The 21,673-nt window shown below is 40.6% G+C and overlaps 2 protein-coding genes across 6 annotated transcripts in view; one reads left to right on the top strand and one right to left on the bottom strand.

Annotated features, from left to right (window-relative positions):
• Nucleotides 1–4,142, bottom strand: part of DCLRE1B (DNA cross-link repair 1B) — an 8,057-nt gene extending 3,915 nt beyond the window's left edge. Inside the window, exons 1-4 of one of the 3 annotated variants that reach the window (XM_044447576.1) lie at nucleotides 3,883–4,142; nucleotides 1,294–1,493; nucleotides 1,044–1,209; nucleotides 108–290 (exon numbers count right to left, since the gene is read on the bottom strand). In XM_044447576.1, the coding sequence (XP_044303511.1) occupies nucleotides 108–290; nucleotides 1,044–1,209; nucleotides 1,294–1,482 (538 nt within the window). In that variant the 5' untranslated portion in view covers nucleotides 1,483–1,493; nucleotides 3,883–4,142. The remainder of the gene's footprint in view (nucleotides 1–107; nucleotides 291–1,043; nucleotides 1,210–1,293; nucleotides 1,494–3,882) is intronic. The other 2 variants (XM_044447586.1, XM_044447594.1) reach the window with 2 other exon arrangements.
• A 613-nt stretch (nucleotides 4,143–4,755) lies between these two features.
• AP4B1 (adaptor related protein complex 4 subunit beta 1) lies at nucleotides 4,756–15,958 on the top strand. Of its 3 annotated transcripts, none has more exons than XM_044447552.1 (11): nucleotides 4,756–4,992; nucleotides 6,009–6,167; nucleotides 6,918–7,142; nucleotides 8,044–8,174; nucleotides 8,592–8,739; nucleotides 9,964–10,460; nucleotides 10,881–10,964; nucleotides 12,200–12,303; nucleotides 13,357–13,564; nucleotides 13,904–14,188; nucleotides 14,410–15,958. In XM_044447552.1, the coding sequence occupies exons 2-11, from the start codon at nucleotides 6,055–6,057 to the stop codon at nucleotides 14,835–14,837; spliced, it is 2,223 nt and encodes a 740-aa protein (XP_044303487.1). In that variant the 5' UTR covers nucleotides 4,756–4,992; nucleotides 6,009–6,054; the 3' UTR covers nucleotides 14,838–15,958. The 3 variants fall into 3 exon arrangements, with proteins under 3 accessions (XP_044303487.1, XP_044303478.1, XP_044303497.1); XM_044447543.1 differs by having other exon boundaries at nucleotides 6,006–6,167; XM_044447562.1 differs by lacking the exons at nucleotides 4,756–4,992; nucleotides 6,009–6,167; nucleotides 6,918–7,142; nucleotides 8,044–8,174; nucleotides 8,592–8,739 and adding an exon at nucleotides 8,779–8,901.
• The last annotated feature ends 5,715 nt before the right edge of the window (nucleotides 15,959–21,673 follow it).

The following is a 21,673-nucleotide window of genomic DNA, read 5'->3' as shown; positions in this document are numbered from 1 at the left end:
GGGTTGCTATAAATCTTTGTGGGCCATCCTCTTCAAAGGATTCTCAAGCCAGTGGATTTGAGATTAGCCTTCTGGAAACTTCCTCCCAATCTATGAGGACTACTTACCTATCTTAACCATGTGATAGGGGTGTTCCCTGATCACCCTTTTTATTTGCTCAGTCGCTGTTTCCCGGGATGGTAAGACAATATTGGGATGGCAGTTTGTATTGTCCAGATAGAGGACATTGATGACCTTTGCATTCTTCAGAGCTGGTTCCTGCTGCATGCTGGGGGTGTAGCGGAAATCACCTGGTGAGAGATATTGTAGGACAGTCAGGGGAAATTGCCACTTTGCAAGAAGAAGTTCATGATTAAAGTTCAGCCTAAATAACTAAAGAATAAGGTTAATGTGGCAGCAAGCAATGTGGCTTATTTCTTCTTTGTGGTTTCTGTGCATCACACACATGGGTTCTGAGCCTGCACAGGCTCTGTTGTTGATACAGGGATATGCTTGTTGGGGGAAGGCCTAAGCCTCCTCTACTACATCTATGACACAGACGGAGACCACTGCTTCCCCATTAATGGAGTGGAAACAGTTATCCCAGTTGCTGTTAAAAGCCTCCTCTCCAGGTGACCCAAATATGCTGCAGAGGTCACTTCTTTCTTGACGCTTCAGAGTTGCTGAGAAATCCTAGCAACTCAGCTTGGGATTGTTATCCCAGCATTGCTGCAGCACTGAGACTGTGGCCCATTCCACAAAGCCCAGCTGATCCACTGAGAAAAATGAATGTAGCTCCTCCAGCCGCACAGTGAGATGCTTCGGGCCACATGCAGCCTGTCCTCTGCTCACCTCAGCACTGCACCATAACGGCCTAGCAGTGAGGTCACTGCACAGAAGGAGAGACTAGAGCTACAGAGGCTGTGATCAGTGGGCTAAAAATGCAGTCAAGAAGTTAACATTGGGTGATAAATTAATGAAAAGCAAAGCTGGGACAGGAGGGAAATATTGCATGCAATCTAGAATGTTGGTCTCCTGACTCTCATGACCAAGAAAGTTCTTACCTGTGTAGAGGATGACACCAAAGTAGCCTTCAAAAAGGAACATGACAGATCCGGGACAGTGATTAGCATCTATCAAGGTCACTGTCATGGTTTCTCGGCCCACTGCATCCAAGGCCAAGACATGGCTCTCTCCCACTTCCAGAGGGCGGATCCATTGCTCAGCCACCTATAAGTGTAAACAAGGTTCAGTCAGTGGTTGGTTTCACCTAAGAGAATGGCTAAAGAACTATGCACCTATGCCTAAGTATACCTTCAGCCTGAGATGCAGAATTTGACCAGTAACAGGAGAGCAATAAATCGGTTGGTTCCAAGTGCTAGAAAGCCCCACTGTATGGTCACTGTGCATATGGGAAAGAAAGAACAAGCGAGCTTCCCCTGCTTTTCTGATATTCCAAAAATCCACCGCAATGGGTGTCCCTGGGATCAGAGTCCCATTCATCAGTCCAGCTCCTGTAAAAGCAAGGAAGAAATTTGGATATACATATTTTAAAGAGGGGCATCAATACAGTTCTACCAAAATAGATCAACAAGAAATAAAAATTGAGATCTCTTTCTCTAGAATGAGAAGCCCCACCATCAAGGGCATGAACCTAGGTGGAGAATCAAGTATTTATTTATTTATTTATTTATCGATTTATATCCTGCCTTTTTCCTACAAAGGGCTCAAGGCAGCTTACATCTCCTCCTTCATCTTATCCCCACAACAACAACCCTGTGAGGTAGGTTGGGCTGAGAGTCTGTGACTGGCCCAAAGTCACCCAGTTGGCTCCATGGCTGAGCGGGGACTCGAATCCAGATCACCTGAGTCCCAGTCCCAGGCTCTTAGCCACTACACCACACTGGCTCTCATAGCTTATTTATTTATTTGAAGTACTTGTATACCGCTTCTCTGCCACAAAGGCTCCCAGCATGGCTTACACATGATCAATTAAAACAATTATATTGGTATTCTTATATAGCATAGATATATTAAAACAATTTCCAAGGGAGTAGCCCTGTTAGTTCCTTGCAGCAGAACTAACAAAGAATCTTGTGCCACCTTAAAGACTAACATATCTGTTATTGCAGATAAGCAGTCATCGACTACATTCCACTTCATCAAAGACAAAGTGTAATCTTGGATTCAAAGCATGCATACATACATACACAGAATGTGTGTGTGCTTATGGGGATGGCTGGCTGATAGTATAATTTGCTATATTGTTTTGCTATAATTTGCATTGTTAGTTTTCTGTAAACTGCCTTTGGAATCAAATTTTAGAAAGCCAGATTATAGATGTCTAAAACAAACACATACAATAAATTCTTAGACTAGGGCTGAGGAGCACCCCCTTGAGTACTGAAGCTCACTAAATGACTGCTGGCAGTTATTTTTCAGCCTGAAGTTTGTTGTGAAGATAAATGGGGTAGGATAAAGTTCCTTGGAAGTTTGTTGCTGGTCTGCCTTCCTTGGAAGAAGAACAGGATAAAGGGCCCATAACAATAGAAATAGGAACTGCATTACCTACATATTCTATAAGGACCGAAGGAGATGGGTCATTGTTCTGTGATGTGTTCCCCTTCCCCAGGTTTCTTGGATTCTCTATAATGCAATTTGCAGATTTCCATCTGATCACATGACAAGGAAACATCAGCTACACTGTCTCTTTTAACAATTTTCCAGATGTTTGTGTTATCACTAGCAACTGGTTTGTGACTAGCCCTCTCTTTCTGCATTTTGTGTCTTAAAGACCTCGCAAATGTACTCCACTCTCTCTTTCCCCATATCTGAAACTGACTATATTCACAAATACTTGTGCTCTCATAAATGCAATAGTCTTTAAGGTGCTGCAAGGCTGCTATTCTGATTTGTTAAATACTCACTTTTCCAACAAAAACTGATTTATTTAAGGTATTTCTATCCTTTCCTATAGTTACTATTATGCATCAAATTCCATGTGTAACTGTAGGATAAGTTGGGATGACTCTATACAAAATCACTCTAGATGCTTGTGTGTGCCAACTACTACATGTAGGTGGATAGCAAAGGTGTTGAGCCTTTGTGATCTTCCAATCCTTCATGTATTTAAGGTGTTAAGTTATCCCACCCAGACTGGAAGTGTAAAAAAAAGCTTGACAGTTACAGGAGCTCCTGACACTGCAAGCTCAATAAACAGTGGCTGAGGTGATAATTAATATTGTCCAAGATTGCCTACTAACCAATTCTGAAAAAGTTTATGCTGTGAGTGTTTAACTAGAAATTCCCCAAGAAAGCTTTCAGCCAAAAAGACGACTTATTCAAGAACAAAAACCAATTAATGAAGGCATGCAAGAACTAAAGGCAGTAGGTTGGCATTAGGATTTGTATCCAGTTCTTAGTTATAAGAATGTATGAGCTGCACGTTATAAGCCTTCTAACAAACAAGTATTAATGCTAAAACTTTGGACTGAGAATCATTAGCAGACCTAAGGAGAACACGGGTGGAGGGAGGCTGGTATGCAAACGTTTTGGGAAATCACTGAAATGACAAAGATTTTTAGGGGTAAAAAGGCTTGCTAGAGTGCCGCAGGTCAGTAATAAAAGAGAGCGCCTTATGGGCTGCAACCTTATGCGGTTTACGTGCCCCTAACTCAGCATCGGTTCCTTTTGGATGCCTCGTGTACTTAGCAGTGCAACTGGGCGGCCCTATCCTGTGCAACTTAAGTACTTGCTAAGCAACACTGAACTTGGAGAACGTCTGAATGAACACGCAAGGGCTGCGGGGGCTGCAGATCGAGCAAGAAGCACAGGACCAACGCCAGCACACGATCCTCTTTCCCTTCCCAAAACCAGGATGTAGCGAGCGATGCTGAAGCTTACTGTGCTCTGCGAGTTTGTGGCGCGGCAAAAGGCATCGGGGTACACGCCACCGCCGGCAAAAAAGGCTTTCCAATGGGGGCCCCTTGGCGACCTTGGGCGGCTCACCGCTGCAAGCTACGGGACTCCTTCCACCCTTACAAGACGCATCCTGGAACAAGCAGCCCCCAGCCTAGCGCTCATCCCGTACGAGCTCTCCCCGCCAAAAGTAGAAAAACCAGAAAAGAAGATTGCCACTCCCGAGGCACTGCGCAGGCGCCACGCGCCAGGCGGCTTCTCTATCCCAAATAGAATCCTGCCGCTCGCAACATAAAAGAGCCGACAGCGCATGCTCTATATAGTTCTGTAACGCATGCGCACTATAGTCAGTAGCTTTGCTCATCCAATAGACGTCTCTAAAGAGCTAGATGTTCAAAACTTTAGACAGATAACGAAATTTCCTGGGTTTTTGACGCAGTTAAAAAAATCTGTTGGGAAGAAAGTGACCGACAGCCGTAAGAAACGAATGAAAATTCAGCATTTTAGCATAAGGAAGGCTGGGTAACAGCGTGCCCTCCCCTCTCAAACTAAAGATAAATGCAATATTCATGCGCTTTTTAAAAACATGGGTGCCATCATCTGTAGAAATTCAACAAGTGCAGCTTTTATCCTTGTACTGCATGATATGTGATGTTGATTTTTTCCCCACTCAAACTCTTTAAGGCCTTTCCTTGTCCTATTATGAAACATACTAGAATGTTACCGCTTTGGGGTTTTTAAGAAGAGGAAAAGAAGAAATTATGAAACTGCTAAACACAGTCTTTTTCCAGGTGTGATGATTTCAGAGAAGTTTACGAAAAGGAATTCCAAACCCTGATCTGACTGCATTCAAATAGCGGCGTTGTCCCCGCACATGGAAGCTTCCATGAATTGCCAATGATAACCGGAAGTTTTGGTAGAGAGCTGGGAAGATGAGAATCCCTTTCCGGTCGGTATGCGAGTAGGAAGGAAGAGTTGTCGCGCATCATTTTCTCTCTCAAGTTCTGCCGAATTCTATAGACGACCCTAATTGGCAGATGAGGCCCCTCCCACCCAGGCGTTTCTATAGCAGCGGCTACATCTTTCCCTCTTGAGGTGCCTAATTATATCTTGGGCCTTTGGGGCTGCTTGAACGGGGCGGGAACCCGACACGGACCCGGACGCGACTCGCCGTTAGAATACACGCTTTGCGCGCCCACGGCTTTAGGGCCACAGCGTAACATCTCCCGGTGGAGCTTGGAAAGACCCTGTCTAAAATCCTGGGGAGGGGCTACCCGTTGTGGAGGAAAGTGACTACTAGCCTTCACTGGCTGCGTTGCATCTCCACGATCATTGTCCTCATGATTCTGAATAGAAGTTGTTGGGGAACTACAAAAAGAAAGGGCTCTTTCCCCTTTATGTCGTGCCTGTGGGCTTCCCAAAACATCTGGCTGCTGCTGTGTGAACCCAGATGCTGGACCAAATGGGACAGTAATCCTGTCCATCAGGGCTCTTTACTATTTTCCTAATGATTATGTTTCTAGAGGGACTACTCTATTTAAGGCAGTCTTGTATATTCCCATGTCTTTGCTAGAGCGCTACAACTTGACATCTAGTTACAACCCTTTGTTTTACCACATTTATACCCTACAGAGCTTCTTCTAACCCTTCCTCGTTGCAGTCATCTGCAGGACAGGTTATGACAGTGACTGGTCATACTATAGCTACTTTGGTTCCTGCTCAGGTATGACAGTTATATAAGGAAATGGCCTGGCCCAGTTGTTAGACCAGCAGTTCTAGGCTTTGTAAGAATGACATAAGTTGGTGTTAAGCATCGTTCGCCCCATACCTTACTGAAATGAAGCCTAAGTGTGATTTCTTCTCTGTCCTTTCCCTCAGGTTTTCCCCCTCTCTGTTGTACACCTTGTGTTGATTTTTAAAAAATATTTTAAGCTCCTTGAGGCCCTTGTCAACTTGTTACTGTGTAAAATGCTATACTAATAACAATAGTCTCTACAGTGAAAACAGCAGATGATAGAAGAAGAGAGTGAAGGGAGAAGATGGAATACTAACTGAAGTACATTGCATTCTTTATGGAGTGACCTTTTTTTTATTTGTGACTACTGCAGTAGATTCTTCAGCAGTCACCACCTCCTGGGTGCTTAGAGTCTCTACAAGATGCCATACCTTGGTTCAGAGGATACGTTGAAGGAGCTGAAGAGAGCACTCTCTAACCCTCATGTGCAAGCTGACCATCTCCGCTACAGGAATGTTATCCAGCGAGTGATCAGGTCAGTGGCCTGATCTGCTTGTGCTGTACAGTACAACCTGCCAATTATTTAAGTATTTTAATTAAGGCCATGAAAGATTGGTGAATATTTTATGTCCAAATTATCTTGTCCCCCTGGAATGGCTGTCTTAGTAACATGGGAAAAAGTATTGCATTAGGGAAAATTTTAACAAAGGAGATGTTAAAAGTCTCTTGTTGGAATGAGTTAGTGAATGTTTTGTGTGTAGCATCAATTATATCTCTTTATGGTTACTTAGATATTTTAATAAAGCCAAGGCCATGCAGTTTCTTGAGGTTCGGAGCTTTGCTCATTTATGTTCTGTGCATCTGCTACACAACAATAAACCTGTCAGATAGTTTGGCTTCTGTAGAAAGAAGATTGCTAGCTGTCACACTTGTGAACTACCACAGCTTTTAATAAAATAAAATAAAATAAAATAAAATAGAATAGAAGTAGCATGTGTGATTGCTTAAAGCTTAAAATGGAGATCTTTGGCCTGAGGTTAAAATCTTGCATGCTGCAGCACAGCTTCCTCTTCATGTCTTCTCATGACTTCTGGTCCCCTCTTCTGATACCCTCTAGTATCATCATGAAGCTTTTATTGCACAGTTTATGTGCCAGCAATGGCTTGTCACTCTTCTTCTAATGTGAATCAGAATTTGTTATTGTTTATGCACTGGCTGTGGCTGTTTTCAGGCTATATTTTGATCTTATGATTTATATTTAAATCTTTCCATCTCTTGCTTTCAGGCATATGACTCAAGGTGTAGATGTGTCAAGTGTCTTTATGGAGATGGTTAAGGCTAGTGCCACAGTGGACATTGTTCAGAAGAAGCTAGTATACTTGTACATGTGCACGTATGCTCCACTGAAGCCAGATCTAGCTCTTTTAGCTATCAATACTTTGTGCAAAGACTGCTCAGATCCCAACCCCATGGTTAGAGGACTGGCTCTACGCAGTATGTGCAGTCTGAGGTAAGACAATTATTGAATTTGGAAATAAATAAAGTGGTGCTGTTTGCTCTGGTCTTCACTGGAGACACACAGCCTTGTCATGTTACTCATTCAAGTACAAATATGGGCTGAACCCCTGGCACAGCAATCCTTAGGCTTGGGTTTCTGTATTGCCAGTGGTACACGAGTGTAAGTTGTGTTTCTTGCTAGTTTTGGGACCATGTCTATTGAAGCTAAATTTAATTAGCTTAAAATAAATGTTATTGATTGATTGATTGATTGATTTATATCCTGCCTTTTTCCTACAAAGGGCTCAAGGCAGCTTACATCTACTCCTCCATCTTATCCCCACAACAACAACCCTGTGAGGTACGTTGGGCTGAGAGTCTGTGACTGGCCCAAAGTCACCCAGTTGGCTCCATGGCTGAGTGGGGACTAGAACCCTGATCGTCTGAGTCCCAGTCCCATGCTCTTAACCACTATACCACACTGGCTCTCAGCCAGATTGTTGGAAATTGTGGTGCCAATAATCTTTTACTACCTTATAAAGAACTAAGAGCCATCATGATGATGAATGTTTATAGCATTATAAGGAATGTATAAAAAGACAAGAAATTAAGGTGAAAAAAGTAATTTAGGATTATCGCCCCCACCTATAGAAGATCTTGAAGTTTATTGCTTGCTTGCTTGTTCATTTGGTTTTACATAGTTTGAAGTGTGAAACTAGTTTTAGAGTGATGTGTACAAAGGATGGAGAACAGTTCCTTATCTGCTCAACTGTTAGAAGCTTGTCTCAAATAGTAGTATGCATCAGAACAGCCCCGATTTGTTTCTGTACTGAACAGTAGTTAGTGGAGTAGCTTGGAAATTATGAAGAGGGATTTAGGAGGACTTACAATGTAATAACCTGTAATATTTATAGGATGCCTGGTGTGCAGGAGTATGTTCAACAGCCAATTCTGAATGGTCTGCGAGACAAAGCTTCCTATGTAAGGAGAGTAGCTGTTCTTGGATGTGCAAAGATGCAGAAACTCCAAGGAGACAGTGAAGTTGGTAAATAAGTGTATTGGCTTTACCCAGTCTATTCAACCCCCCACCCCATCCATCTTCACAATACTGAAACAAATATGAGGGCATATTATTTTGATGCTGTACTGCAGAGAACAGGGCATGCATGTTGTAGCATAGTTTTACTGAGCAAATCTTCTCCTTGAAGTCCTTTGAGGCTAGAGGCCACCTTTGCAGAAGATGTGTTCTTTTGGGTCATTTTTATCTTCTACCCCTGCCACCCCCTTGCAACATTTCGCAGCAATTATTTTCAGAAAATAGACTTATTATTGGAAGGATTACATTTTGGGGATGATAATCTGGTGTATATACTCACACAAATACATCAGGACCACTTCCTATAGGTGAAGTACTTCTAAGCAGATTTTTATTGGAAGTATTAATATTCTGTAACTTTTTCAGATGCTGCACTGGTTAATGAGTTGTATAGTTTGCTTCGTGACCAAGATCCTATTGTAGTGGTAAATTGTTTAAGAGCTCTAGAGGAAATCCTAGAACATGAGGGAGGAGTTGTCATCAACAAGCCTATTGCCCACCATCTACTTAACAGGTATGTTCTCCCCAAAAATATTCTGTAAAGTGGAAATAACTCATATCTTTTGTGTTTATTCTGTTCATTCTTAGAATCCAGCCTCTCAGCAAACTGGCTCTTGACATTGTTGATAAGTCACTGCACTATCCAAGATTTTCCTCTTTTTATGGATGGGAATAGGTAATTCAGTTTATTAGGCCCTTTTGCTGTACAAGGCTTCATAGAATTTCTTACACTTAATGTGTAGTACAACTGTACTGAATGAAACAAAAAGAAACTTGAAGTGAAGGCCACTAATGTTGCACTGCTGTGCATATTTGGACAGAAAGATGTCCTAGGACTCCTAGCTGGGAGCTGCTGGAAGAGTTGTTAATTTCACTTTTATACCACCCAATAACCAAAGTTCTTTCTGTCTAAATGGAAAGACTAAATGGAAAGACAGTCTTAGGTTCTAATTCTCTGATTTCACCACATACTAATATGTGGACATGTAGATGTGCACCGTCTTTCTTCTATTTTAGGATCTTGCCCACCAAAGTTCATTTTAGGAAAATTACTATATTTCAGTTAAATTTGTTTATGAGCATCTTTTAGATATCAAAATATACTAGGGAAAGAGCATGGTATAAGTTTAAATAAAGCATATAAGTCTAGGAGACACTATTTATTCAAAAATACCAACTTTTTCTTCCCATTCATGCCCTGCCTATGTTGCTTGCCAGTCCCACAAACTAGAGGCCACATCTTACAAGTTTGCAGTGCATACTATCCACTGTTTATGCAAAAGCAAGCCCCACTAAATTCAGTTGGTCTTACTCCTAGGTAGGTGGATATAGAATTGGAGTCTAAAAAACTCAGTATTGCTCTCATGAGGAATTAATGTATATCTAGATGAGAAATAAATTGGTTGCACTCAAACGAATGAAGTTCTTGCAAGTCAGAACTGTAAACTAAGACACATAAGGTGGAAAAGCTAATAATGTTTGTGAAGAATGACAGTTCCTCCAGGTGCCAGCTGACTGAGCTAATCACTCACCCGTTTTGCTTTTATGTTTTCTTTCTAAACTGCCCAATAGCTGATGCTCCCTTTGTCATTTACAACCTTGGTCTTATAAGTCATCTTTATAGTGGTGCTGGTGTGACTCTGTCTAACAACTGGCCTGCAGACCACTGGGTCTAAGCCAAAACTGCAATAATAGTTCCCATAGTCATAGAATTAATTTCAGTTTTCTCTATTGACAGGATGCCTGATCTAGACCAATGGGGCCAGGGTGAGGTGCTGACTTTCCTGTTGCGTTACAAGCCCCGCTGTGAAGAAGAGCTCTTTGACATTCTTAATTTACTGGATGGGTATCTCAAAAATAGCAGTTCCAGTGTGGTGATGGCTGCCACAAAACTCTTCTTGGTTTTGGCCAGAGACTTTCCCCATGTGCAGGCAGATGTGTTGGTGAGAGTAAAGGGGCCACTCCTGGCAGCTTGCACTTCTGAGAGTAGGGAACTCTGCTTCACTGCCTTGTGTCATGTACGCCAGATCTTAGATAGCTTTCCTGGTCACTTCAGCAGCCATTACAAGAAGTTCTTCTGCTCGTACTCAGAACCACATTACATCAAATGCCAGAAAATGGAGGTGCTATGCAAGTTGGTGAATGATGAGAATGTGCAGCAGGTACTAGAGGAATTGAGGGACTACTGCACTGATGTGTCAACAGAGCTTGCACAGGGAGCAATCTTTGCCATAGGTGAGTTAGCTGGCTTCTTATTCAGGCTGCTTCCATACAAACAAATGTATGTCAAAAATAGGATATGTATATAGAAAATGCAGTAGATAGTTTTCCCACAGACTAAATGTCAGCAGATTGTTTCTCTGTTTGCTGGCTAGTTCTTTGTGACTGGCACAATGTTCAGGGAAACATTTGGGCTGAGTATCTGTCTGGTTTGGGCATAACAGCAGTCCAGGGATGCTTCCTGTCCTTCTGGTTGAGCACTCTAGCTCCAAATGGGGAGTGTAAGCAGATCGTGTTTGAGAAAATGACTGAAGGGAAGAAGCAGTTTTTTGCTTCAAGCCCTGTCCCTGCAACACTGGAGCAAATACATTGTGCTTGCGTTTGTAATCTCAAATTTTTGTTAGATTTGTTTAAGCTGTGTTGTGAACTTTGCAGGCAACATTGCAAGGACATATACAGAGCAGTGTGTGGGGATCCTAAGAGAACTCCTTGAGCTGAAGCAGGAACATATAACTTCAGGTAAACTATCCCAGTCCTTCACATTAATACTGTAATGTAGTAATCTAAAAAAGGCAACTGTGCTATTGCATATTTAGTCATATAATTTCTTAATTGTCATGTGATCATTCTTTTTGTCAAATTTCTACATGTTGGAGGATGCTGCAGAAATTACATTTCAGACTTCATTGGCATACTTCTAAAATGTAAAGCATTTGTGGTTATACTCGGATTGCCTGCAGCATTTATTTGCATTCTTGAAACAGGTATCCCAAACCATGAAGATGGAGCATGATTCCACCTATCTCAGCAAATTTGAAGCCTCTTAAATATTTTCTTGACAGCTTAAGTTATTTATTGCAGTGTGAAATGATTTTCTTTTGAGAACTCAGAGGACCCCATGGGCTAAGCTGAAAGTTAATTCAAACAATAAAGTAATATCACTCATCAGCTGAAATCTTGACCCAGGATAGGAAGTGTTTTCTGTTCTAAGTCAGCTACGCTCAATTGGAGGAACAAGGTTAGCAGTCTGTGCTTCCTTGGCCCAGGATTATTCTGGATTGCCAGATGGCTGCTCCGGCCAAGAATGCTCTTGCCTATCTTCAGCTGATGTAGCAGTTGTGCTCCTTCTTGGAGAAAGCAGAATTGACCACCGTTACATTGGTTTCCTGCTATGCAGTCTGCACTCCTTGCCATGTATTCATAGACTATAGGTGGCAGAGAATGTTGCAGCCAGAGCAATTTCTGTTGTCTGCTTTTTTGACTGTATTACACTGATCCTCTTAAGATTCCAGTTTGTTTTTAAGTCCAGTTCAATGTGCTGATTACAGCCTTGAAAGTACTAATTGACTTGGGTTCAGTTCATTTGCAGGAATTTTCTCTTCCTGTATGAACCTGTCCATCAGTTGTAGTTTTATTTGGAGGTCCTGCTCTACATTCTGCCACCAAGAAAGGTATGGTTGGTGGGAACATAGGAGGCCTTTTCAGTAGCAGCATCCCAGTCCTCTAATTCCCTCTCAAGAGAGGAGATGTTGACCCCTTTTCTGTTGCCTTTTGGGCAAGTGGTTAAGGTGTTTTCATTCCACCAAATTTTGAGTTCATTTTATACCTGTTAGCTATGATTTTTGTTTTAGTTATTTATCTTTTGCTTTTGCTTCTATCTGGTTTTAAATGTATTGGAATTTTACTGTTGGGGGATCCTTGTTAGGGCTAAAACATAGTATAAAAATGTTTTAATAAATATATATCTGTTGCAGCGGTGGTGCAGGTGTTCCGGGATCTGGTGTGGTTGTGTCCGCAGTGTACAGAAAGTGTGTCACAGGCTTTGTCTGGATGTGAAGAGACTATCCAAGACAGTGAGGTAAGTGGAAGTGGGGTGTTTTATATATGTGCTGTGCATGTGCAGCTGGGCATGACAGTGCTGAGGTTGTTTAGTTGAAGCCATATTAAATTCTTCCATCAGACACCAGTCTTAAGAAATACAACTTGGAATCTCAAGCTGTGGATGAAAACTTTTTAGATTCTGCTATTAGAAAACCCAAACTCTTATAGCAATATATTTTGTAACTGTAATCAATCTGTCCATCACCCTTTAGTGGTGTTCTAGGCAAGCTATTAGCTCTGTGTTGGAGGCTGAAAGAGAAAGATAAGTGAATTGTGCATATGTGGTCCATTTGGAAAATGAAAGCATTCCAGTTCTGTTGTTCAGAAATGAAAGTTGAGGGCGTGCTCGTTCCCGTCCCTTTATAGTAGTCTATCTGCAGACTATACCAGCAGCAACCCCTCTGTTTTTCCATCTGCAACATAGACTCATGACTTTAGTGTTCCTGATTTTAATTATTCATTGCCCTTGTGAAAGCAAAGTGTATGCTATTTTTCTACATTCTTGTAAGCATATGAGAAAGCAGGGAAGGAAAGGAATCTATATTACTGTTTTGTACTGTAGAGATATAACATAAAACGTATGACACAATCCTATGCACCTTTAGACAAAAAAATGTACTACATGTGCCAGCATTGCTGCCTAGAGTTATAGGACTTTTTTCTGTATAAACTTGCATAGGATTCTGCCCTTAGTACCTGTTGGCATAATCAGGTGAACTAGCAGCAGGCATAACTAACGCTTGGGTGATACAAGGTAATAGCATGAAGCGATAACCACATCACCACAGTGTTGGATGGACCTTTGCAAGTCTCCAAATCAAAGTAGTGTAATAGGGTTTTAATGATGGAGTGGGGCATGCAGTGAGGTAGTTTCTGAACCGCTTCACCTGGTGTGCTGTTCTGCACTGTTTTACTCCTCCTACATTTTCAGTTCAGCAATTTGGTCACATGAACTTCTTCTCAATAATTAAAACAAAAACAAATGGAATTATGTGGTTCTGAATTGAAGCATGCTGGCTTAATTTTTCAGGGCAAGCAAGCACTAATCTGGCTGCTGGGAGTCCATGGGGAGAAAGTTCCCAATGCCCCCTATATCTTGGAAGATTTTGTAGAGAATGTGAAATCAGAGTCATTCTCAGCTGTGAAAGTGGAACTGCTGACAGCTTTGATGCGGCTCTTCATAGCACGTCCAGCTGAATGCCAGGATATGCTGGGTCGATTACTCTATTATTGTATAGGTAACTATAATCCTTCTAAGATGGCTGATGTATAAATACTGAAAGGGTCTCTCACAAATGGTAATATGTACTGGTGGGCTGAGAACTGAAAGGCACAAGCTTTCTACTTTTAAAAATACACAGATTTCCAAGCCAGACTTCCGAGTCTTGAACCATTTTATTATATATTTTCTTTTCTTTTTTTGCTCCCAGAGTCAGCAGGTGACTACCACAGGGTAGGGGATGAGGTATACTCCGTGGGTTCAGAGGTGTGCCCAGCCATTTTGCATAAATCACTAAGGATAAGCTGGATAAATACTGTGCTGTTTTTGTGAGCAAATGTGTCCTTATTTCATTCAGAGGAGGAGAAAGACATGATGGTTCGGGACCATGCACTGTTCTACTATCGTCTTTTGCAAGCTGGTACGGAAGAGACAAAAAGAGTTCTTTGCAGCCCCACATCTGATCACTCTCTGCAGCTTTTGGAGGAGCAGGCTGAAAGCTCTGTGAATACATGGGCATCTGATTTTAACTCCTTGGTACCCATATACGGCAAAAAGCAATGGGCAGCTATGACAGCCGGCCAGGTTACTGAACTTCGCCATGTAGATTCCCCCTCTGAAGACTCAGCATTGGTGGGCAAAGGTAATGGGCTCACTATTCTCTCTTGTAGGCTTTGTGCTCATGTTTTCCCTGAGGAAAACTAGAACCTTTAATTAAAGGTATGACTTGAGGCATACAGTTCTGCTAGATGTTCTTCCTTCACTGTTCAGCAAGGTTTCTGATGTGTATTATAGCTCTGATGTTCATGCTAAACATTCAGCAACTGCTGTTGCCTTATCTGACTTCTGTTTCTTCCTTTTCAGAGCCACTAATGTCAGAAAAGCAAGAGAAGGTTCCTTGTGATAAAGTCAGCTCAAGCAGCCTTATTCTAATGCCCAGCTTCCATCTGACTGCAGAGCAGTTTGAGAGGACATGGCTGAGTCTTGGTGTGGGTTGCCAGCAAGCTGTTCCCTGGCAGGAAACTGTGCTGCCCGACACCATACAGTCTGCACTGCAGGTTGTCCATATCCAGACTATTGCAATGAGCAAAGCTGGTTCCCAGCTGTGGAAAGCTTATCTTGGAGCCCAGGATGACACTGGCTGTCTTTTCCTGACCGAGCTGCTGCTGGAAACAGGGGATACAGAGATGCAAATGTTGGTGAAGCAGAGTGAAAACAAGCCTGAGGCACTTCAGGCCTTCATCTCAATCTTGAAGACTGTACTGGGGTCTATGGCAGGATTGATATCCTGATTCATTACAATCTCTGATACTGGTTAAAAATGTTTTTTTTCAAGGGTGGGAAATTGCCAAAATTAAGCTGCAGCTCTTATGTATGGTAATTAAACACTTGCATATCCCTTGATAATAATAGAGAGGAAATGTGATACCTTTAAAAAGTGTGTAGCCTAAAAATATAAATGCAGTGGTTGAAAAAAAAAGAATAATCCTTAGATGAAGACACAAGATGGGCGTATTTTGTCATGAATAAGGGAGCTATATACTTCCAAGACAGCTTCCAGTAATGAGTGGAATAGAAATGGAATCAGTAGATATGCAGAAGCATATCAGTAGGACAGAAGAAGCTGAAATCCTGAGTGGTGATGGGAGTGGACTAGGGTGTTCAGAAAAGGTAATTCACTACATAGGTTGGCAAGTATCTCAACCTCTACTGATACATTAATGGAAAATAGGCAATAACAGAAGTGAAAATATTTCCGTTTTGAATACTTATTCTCTTATGTTGTTCAACACTAAGAAAGAGTAAACATCTGAAGCAGTACTTTGAAGCTCTTTTGCCATCAGAATATACACAGAAACGTCTCTCTTTAATTTTTTTCTCTTTAAATAAAGGACTTTAATTTTTTATTTTATTTAAAATAAAAATTGAGGGATTTCTTAATGGAACAACTTAGAAAATCACACTATTCTGACATTAAGGAAGAAACTGGTACAATGGAACAGAAGTGAAACTTGGTTTAGAAGAGAAACTTGGCTTCTGCCTTTTACTAGGAATCAGGTGATATAGACGATTTTTGTTTAAATGGATGGATTGATGGACTGATGACTAAATAATATGCAACATTTCCACTATCTGACTTAAAAGCCAACTCAGTTTTGTGGAGAGGGGAGGAGGGGAATTTGATGGAATCAGCTCCTGGAATGGGCAAAAGTAACTCCTCAAATAATAGGGCTCATAATAAAAGGCTTTGTTTAGAAGCCTCTCACCTTGATCTGTTGTAAGAGAAAAGGAAAAAGATGGGGACAGAAGAACCAGCTTTATAGTTTTCCCACCTCTGTTTTTCTAAAGATATTTATAGTCTGGTTTTTCAATTTATATGCAAAATTCACAAACATGGCCGATATATGAATACAGTTGTTGTTGTTGTTGTTAGTCACGAAGTCGTGTCCGACCCATTGCGACCCCAAGGACAACATTCCTCCAGGCCTTCCTGTCCTCCACCATCCCCCGGAGTCCACTTAAGTTCACGCCGACTGCTTCCGTGACTCCATCTAGCCACCTCATCCTCTGCTGTCCCCTTCTTCTTTTGCTGTCAATTGTTCCCAGCATTAGGCTCTTCTCCAGGGAGTCCTTCCTTCTCATTAGGTGGCCAAAGTATTTGAGTTTCATCTTCAGCATCTGGCCTTCTAAAGAGCAGTCAGGGTTGATCTCCTCTATGACTGACTGGTTTGAGTGCCTTGCAGTCCAATGGGTTTGCAGGAGTCTCCTCCAGCACCACAATTCAAGGGCCTCAATTCTTTGGCGGTCATTCTTCCTTATGGTCCAACTTTCACAGCCATACATTGCAACTGGGAAAACCATAGCCTTGACTATATTCACTTTTGGCAGAGTGATGTCTCTGCTTTTTAGTATGCTGTCTAGATTTGCCATAGCTTTCCTCCCCAGGAGCAAACGTCTTTTAATTTCTTGGCTGCAGTCCCTGTCTGCGGAAATCTTTGGAGCCCAGGAAAATAAAATCTGTCACTACCTCCATTTCTTCCCCATATATTTGCCAGGAAGTGAGAGGACAGGATGCCATGATCTTAGTTTTCTTAATGTTGAGTTTCAAGCCAACTTTTGTGCTCTCCTCCTTCACCCGCATCAAGAGGCTCTTTATTTCCTCTTCTCTTTCTGCCATTAGAGTGGTATCATCTGCATATCTGAGGTTGTTGATATTTCTCCCAGAAATTTTAATTCCAACTGGTGATTCATCTAGCCTCACCTTTCTCATGATGTGCTCTGCATATAAGTTAAATAGGCAGGGTGACAGCATACAGCCTTGCTGAACTCCTTTCTCAATTTTGAACCAATCAGTGGTTCCGTGTCCAGTTCTCATTGTTGCTCCTTGACCCGCATATCAGTATCTCAAGAGACAAATAAGATGGTCTGGTACTCCCACCTCTTTAAGAACTTGCCACAGTTTGTTGTGATCCACACAGTCAAAGGCTTTAGCATAATCAATGAAGCAGAAGTACATGTTTTTCTGGGACTCCCTAGCTTTCTGCATGATCCAGGTATGTTGGCAATTTGATCTCTAGTTCCTCGCCCTCTTCGAAATCCTGCCTGTACTTCTGGCAGTTCTCGGTCCACATACTGCTGGAGCCTAGCTTGTAGGATTTTGAGCATAACTTTGCTAGCATATGAAATGAGTGCAGTGGTGCAGTAGTTTGAACATTCTTTGGCATTGCCCTTCTTTGGGATCGGAATATAAACTGACCTTTTCCATTCCTGTGACCACTGTTGAGTTTTCCAAATTTGCTGGCAAATTGAGTGTAGCACTTTTACTGCATCATCTTTTAAGATTTTGAATAGCTCAGCTGGAATACTGTCACCTCCACTAGCTTTGTTGTTGCTCAGAATTCCTAAGGCCCATTTGACTTCACATTCCAGGATGTCTTTTTTTTTATTTTTTTTAAATAAAGATTTTTATTAAGATTTTAAACTAAAAACTAAAAAACATCAACCATCAATTACATCGGACGTACTGGGTCAGCCCCGTATAATATATCTTTTTAACATTCTGTAATCATATTCAAATCGATTTATAAAAATTTAAAAACATATTTAAATCTAAGCCAAGTCCCGTTTCTCCAGCCAATCATAAAAAAGGTCCCAAGTTTGATAGAAGTCAGTATCTTCTTTCTCCTTCAGTAATAGAGTCAATCTGTCCATTTCTGCACAGTCCAGAATCTTTTTTAAAATCAGTTCCTCTGTGGGTAGTTCCTCACTCTTCCAGTATTGAGCAAGCGCAATCCTCACTGCTGTGGTTAAATGTAGCATCAAATACATTTCTTGTTTGCTAATATTTTCCGGTATAATGCCTAACAAGAAAATTTCAGGTTTAAAACCTAAGGGTTTTTGTAACATTTCCTCAAGCCATTTATGTATTTTAATCCAATACTTTTTCACATATTCACAGGTCCACCACGGATGGTAAAAAGTACCCACATCATGTTTACATTTCCAACATCCGTTTGACATATTTGGAAACATTTTAGCTAATCGACTTGGCAACAAATACCATCTATAAAACATTTTATATAAATTTTCTTTATACGAAGTTGCTAAAGTTACCTTAATATTTCTCTCCCATAGCTTTTGCCACTTTTCTAATTCAATAGTATATCCAAAATTTTGTGCCCATGTTATCAGTTTCCTTAACCTGTTCCCCTTTGCATTTCCCTGTCAAGTAAGAACTCATAAATTCTTTTAATCATTTTCTCATCTGTTTTTAGCATCACTTGATCAAAGGCTGTTAGGTCTTTATGAAACCCCCATATTTTACAGTCTTTAGCATATCTTGATTGCATCTGTACCTTATACCACCAAGAAATATTGAGTCCCTGTTCTTGTATTTCTTGATCTAGTTTCAGGCCTCCATCCTTATCCAAAATATCGTCATATCTTATGATTCCTTCAAAATTCAATACATTTGGATACACAAAAGCTTCCATAGGTGAAAGCCATCTTGGTAATTTATTATACAATTTTGACTGTAACTTTTCCCACACTGACATTAATGATCTTCTGATAAAGTGACTTTAAAAAGTCCCATGAGACTTAACCTTCTCATACCACATACAAGCATGCCAACCTATTTGCAAATCATGACCTTCAAGATACAAAATTCTCTTATTTCGCAAGGTTATCCATTCTTTTAGCCAAGTTAAAATAGACACTTGATAGTACAACATCCAATCAGGAAGACCAATAGTTATTACTTCTTGATTCAATAATTTTTGATACTTTTCTGGTAGTTTTGATAAGTCTTCCTTTCGAATGTATTCTTTTACCTTCTCGATCAAAATCTCCTCCTTCCGGTATAACCTTGCAAAAAAATCTTCAGCTATTTTCTTAATTTGTGTGTTTTGTACCTGTAGTCGTCCTTCTCCATCTTTCAGTTTCGAAATCAGTCTCTTCTCTCTTTCTTTTTTTACTTTATATGCTAGCCATCTCCCCAGTTTATTAGCATTTTCAAAAAAGTTCTGTTTAGCCAGTTTCATTTGCTTAGTAAGTTCATTTGTATCCAAGAGATTCAATTTGTGCTTTAAAGTATTCATTTGGACCCTAAGATTTCTTTTTGTTGGATCCTCCTGCAGTTCTTGTTCCCATTTCCTCAGTTCTTTTACTACTGTTGCTCGCTCTTGCTTTTTCTTTTTCTTTATTTTTGCTGAGTAGGTTATTATCAGTCCCCTGACATAGGCTTTAGCTGTATCCCAGACATTCTGTAAAGAAGTTTCTTCCGCTTTGTTTATTTGAAAGAATATTTGCATTTCTTTGCTTATCTCTTCTGTAAATTTTTTATCTTTTAGTAACGCTTTATCTAGACTCCATCTGGGCGTCCTTGCAGCTCCTTTCAGTGATATAAATACAGGATCATGATCTGCCCAGACATTTGTCTCCATTTCAGCTTCTATCAAATCTGGAACTAAGTCTGGAGTTATCCAAACCATATCAATTCTAGACCATGACCTGTGTCTGTTTGAATAAAAAGAATAATTGGCAGAAGTAGGGTTTTTATGCCTCCAGGCATCTATCAATCTGAGTTCTTCAGTCATATTGGAACAAGACTTTAGAAGCATCCTCCTACCCTTTTTCCCTTACTTTCATTCTTGTGATCGATTTCCTTATTCACAATTGCATTAAAATCACCCATTACATACATAGTCTGATAGTCCACTTGTAAGAGTAACATATGTAGTTTTTGGTAAAAAGTTTCCTGATGGTCATTTAGTGTATATGTTGCCACCAAGAGCACCTTTTTAAGTTTAATTGTAATTTCTACCATCAAGATCCTACCATCCTCATCAGAAAGAATATATTTAGGGTCCAATTTTTCTTTAACATATAGTGCTAAACCTCTTTTCTTTTGTGATGCAGAAGATAGAAACAGTTTTCCCAGTTTTAAACATTCTAGAAGTTTAACACATTGTTTCTTAATATGTGTTTCTTGAAGACAAATTATGTCTAACTTTCATTTTTGAAGTTGAGCAAAAACCCTTCTCTTAGATGGTCCATTTAGTCCATTAACATTTAAGGAGAACAATTCAATTTTCCCTTCCTTTTTAAGAGCCATATTTAATAATATTATCTACTTATTCTTTGCCTTTACAGTTCTACCTTTTTTCTCTCCTTTGAGTCCAAAGTCTGTACTTCTTATTGTGAATCAACCTTCAGTATTTCTCCTTCTTCAGAATGGTACGCTGTTGTTTCCATTGCTTCAGCGCCTTTTTCTCCTTCTTTAGAGAAAACAGTGTTCCAACATGGCTCTAAATTTTTCATAGAACTCTTGTGCTTTAAGAACTGAATCCAATTTATATCTTACAGAGTTCCATGTGAAAAATATTCCTTCTGCTATTAACCACTTAAAGATAATCTCTTTCTTGATCAATTTTGTAGTAAGGAATAGATATTTCTTTCATCCCTCTCTAATCCTCCATGGTATCTGTTTCAGGACTGTCACCTCCTGACGATCATCTCTCTTTAACGGCTTCTCCCGTACGGCCTTCAAAACATTGTCTCTTATAGACCTTAGAGCAAATTTGACATGAACTTCTCTCGGAAGTTTATTTTTTCTGGTATAAGAAGAATTGACCCTAAAAACAAGGTCAATTCCCATACCCATGACCTCATTCTCGATTTCTAAACACTCCGCCAACATGTCAGTTATAAGCTTTCGCAGATCCTCATTTTTCTCTTCAGGTATATTCTGAAATCTTAAATAGTAAGATTCCTTCTCCATCTCTAATGCAGTCATTGAGTCCCATGTTGACTTATTTGTTTGCTTAATTAAATGTATTTCTTTATCTACTGTCTCCAATTTTTCACATACTTGTTGCATTTTTTGTGTATTCTGTTCCGCTTTAAGTCGAACATCAGATAATTGAGTTGTCACCTCTTTAATAGAGTTATCCAATTTGTCAAGTCGCTCTTTTTGTTCATTTGATGTCCATGTGTAGAGTCATCTCTTGGGTTGTTGGAAAAGAGTGTTTGCTATGACCATCGTATTCTCTTGACAAAATTCTACCAGCCTGTGCCCTGCTTCATTTTGTACTCCAAGGCCAAACTTGCCTGTTACTCCGGTTATCTTTTGGCTTCCTACTTTAGCATTCCAATCCCCCATGATGATAAGGACATCATTTTTTGGAGTTAATTCTAGAAGGTGTAGGCCTTCATAGAACCGGTCAACTTCAGCCTCTTCAGCACTAGTGGTTGGGGCATAGAGTTAGACTACTGTGATGTTGAATGGTTTGCCTTGGATTCGAACTGAGATCATTCTGTCATTTTGGCGATTGTATCCCAGTACTGCTTTTCCTACTCTTTTATTGACTATGAAGGCTACTGCACTTCTTCTGAGGGATTCTTGCCCTCAGTAGTATACCTGATGGTCATCTGAATTAAATTCACCCATTCCTGTCCAGTTTAGTTCACTGACTCCTAAGATGTCGATGTTCAGTCTTGTCACCTCTTGTTTGACCACATCCAGCTTGCCTTGATTCATGGATCTTACATTCCAGGTTCCTATGGAGTATAGATCTTTACAGCATCGGACTCTCCTTTCACCACCAGATGTATCTGGTGGTGAAAG

Source organism: Varanus komodoensis, unplaced genomic scaffold (assembly GCF_004798865.1).
Source record: "Varanus komodoensis strain SLA01 unplaced genomic scaffold, ASM479886v1 scaffold1, whole genome shotgun sequence".
Taxonomy (NCBI): Eukaryota; Metazoa; Chordata; class Lepidosauria; order Squamata; family Varanidae; genus Varanus; species Varanus komodoensis.
The sequence above is the reverse complement of the archived record's forward strand: the minus strand, read 5'-3'. Positions and strand labels throughout refer to the sequence as shown.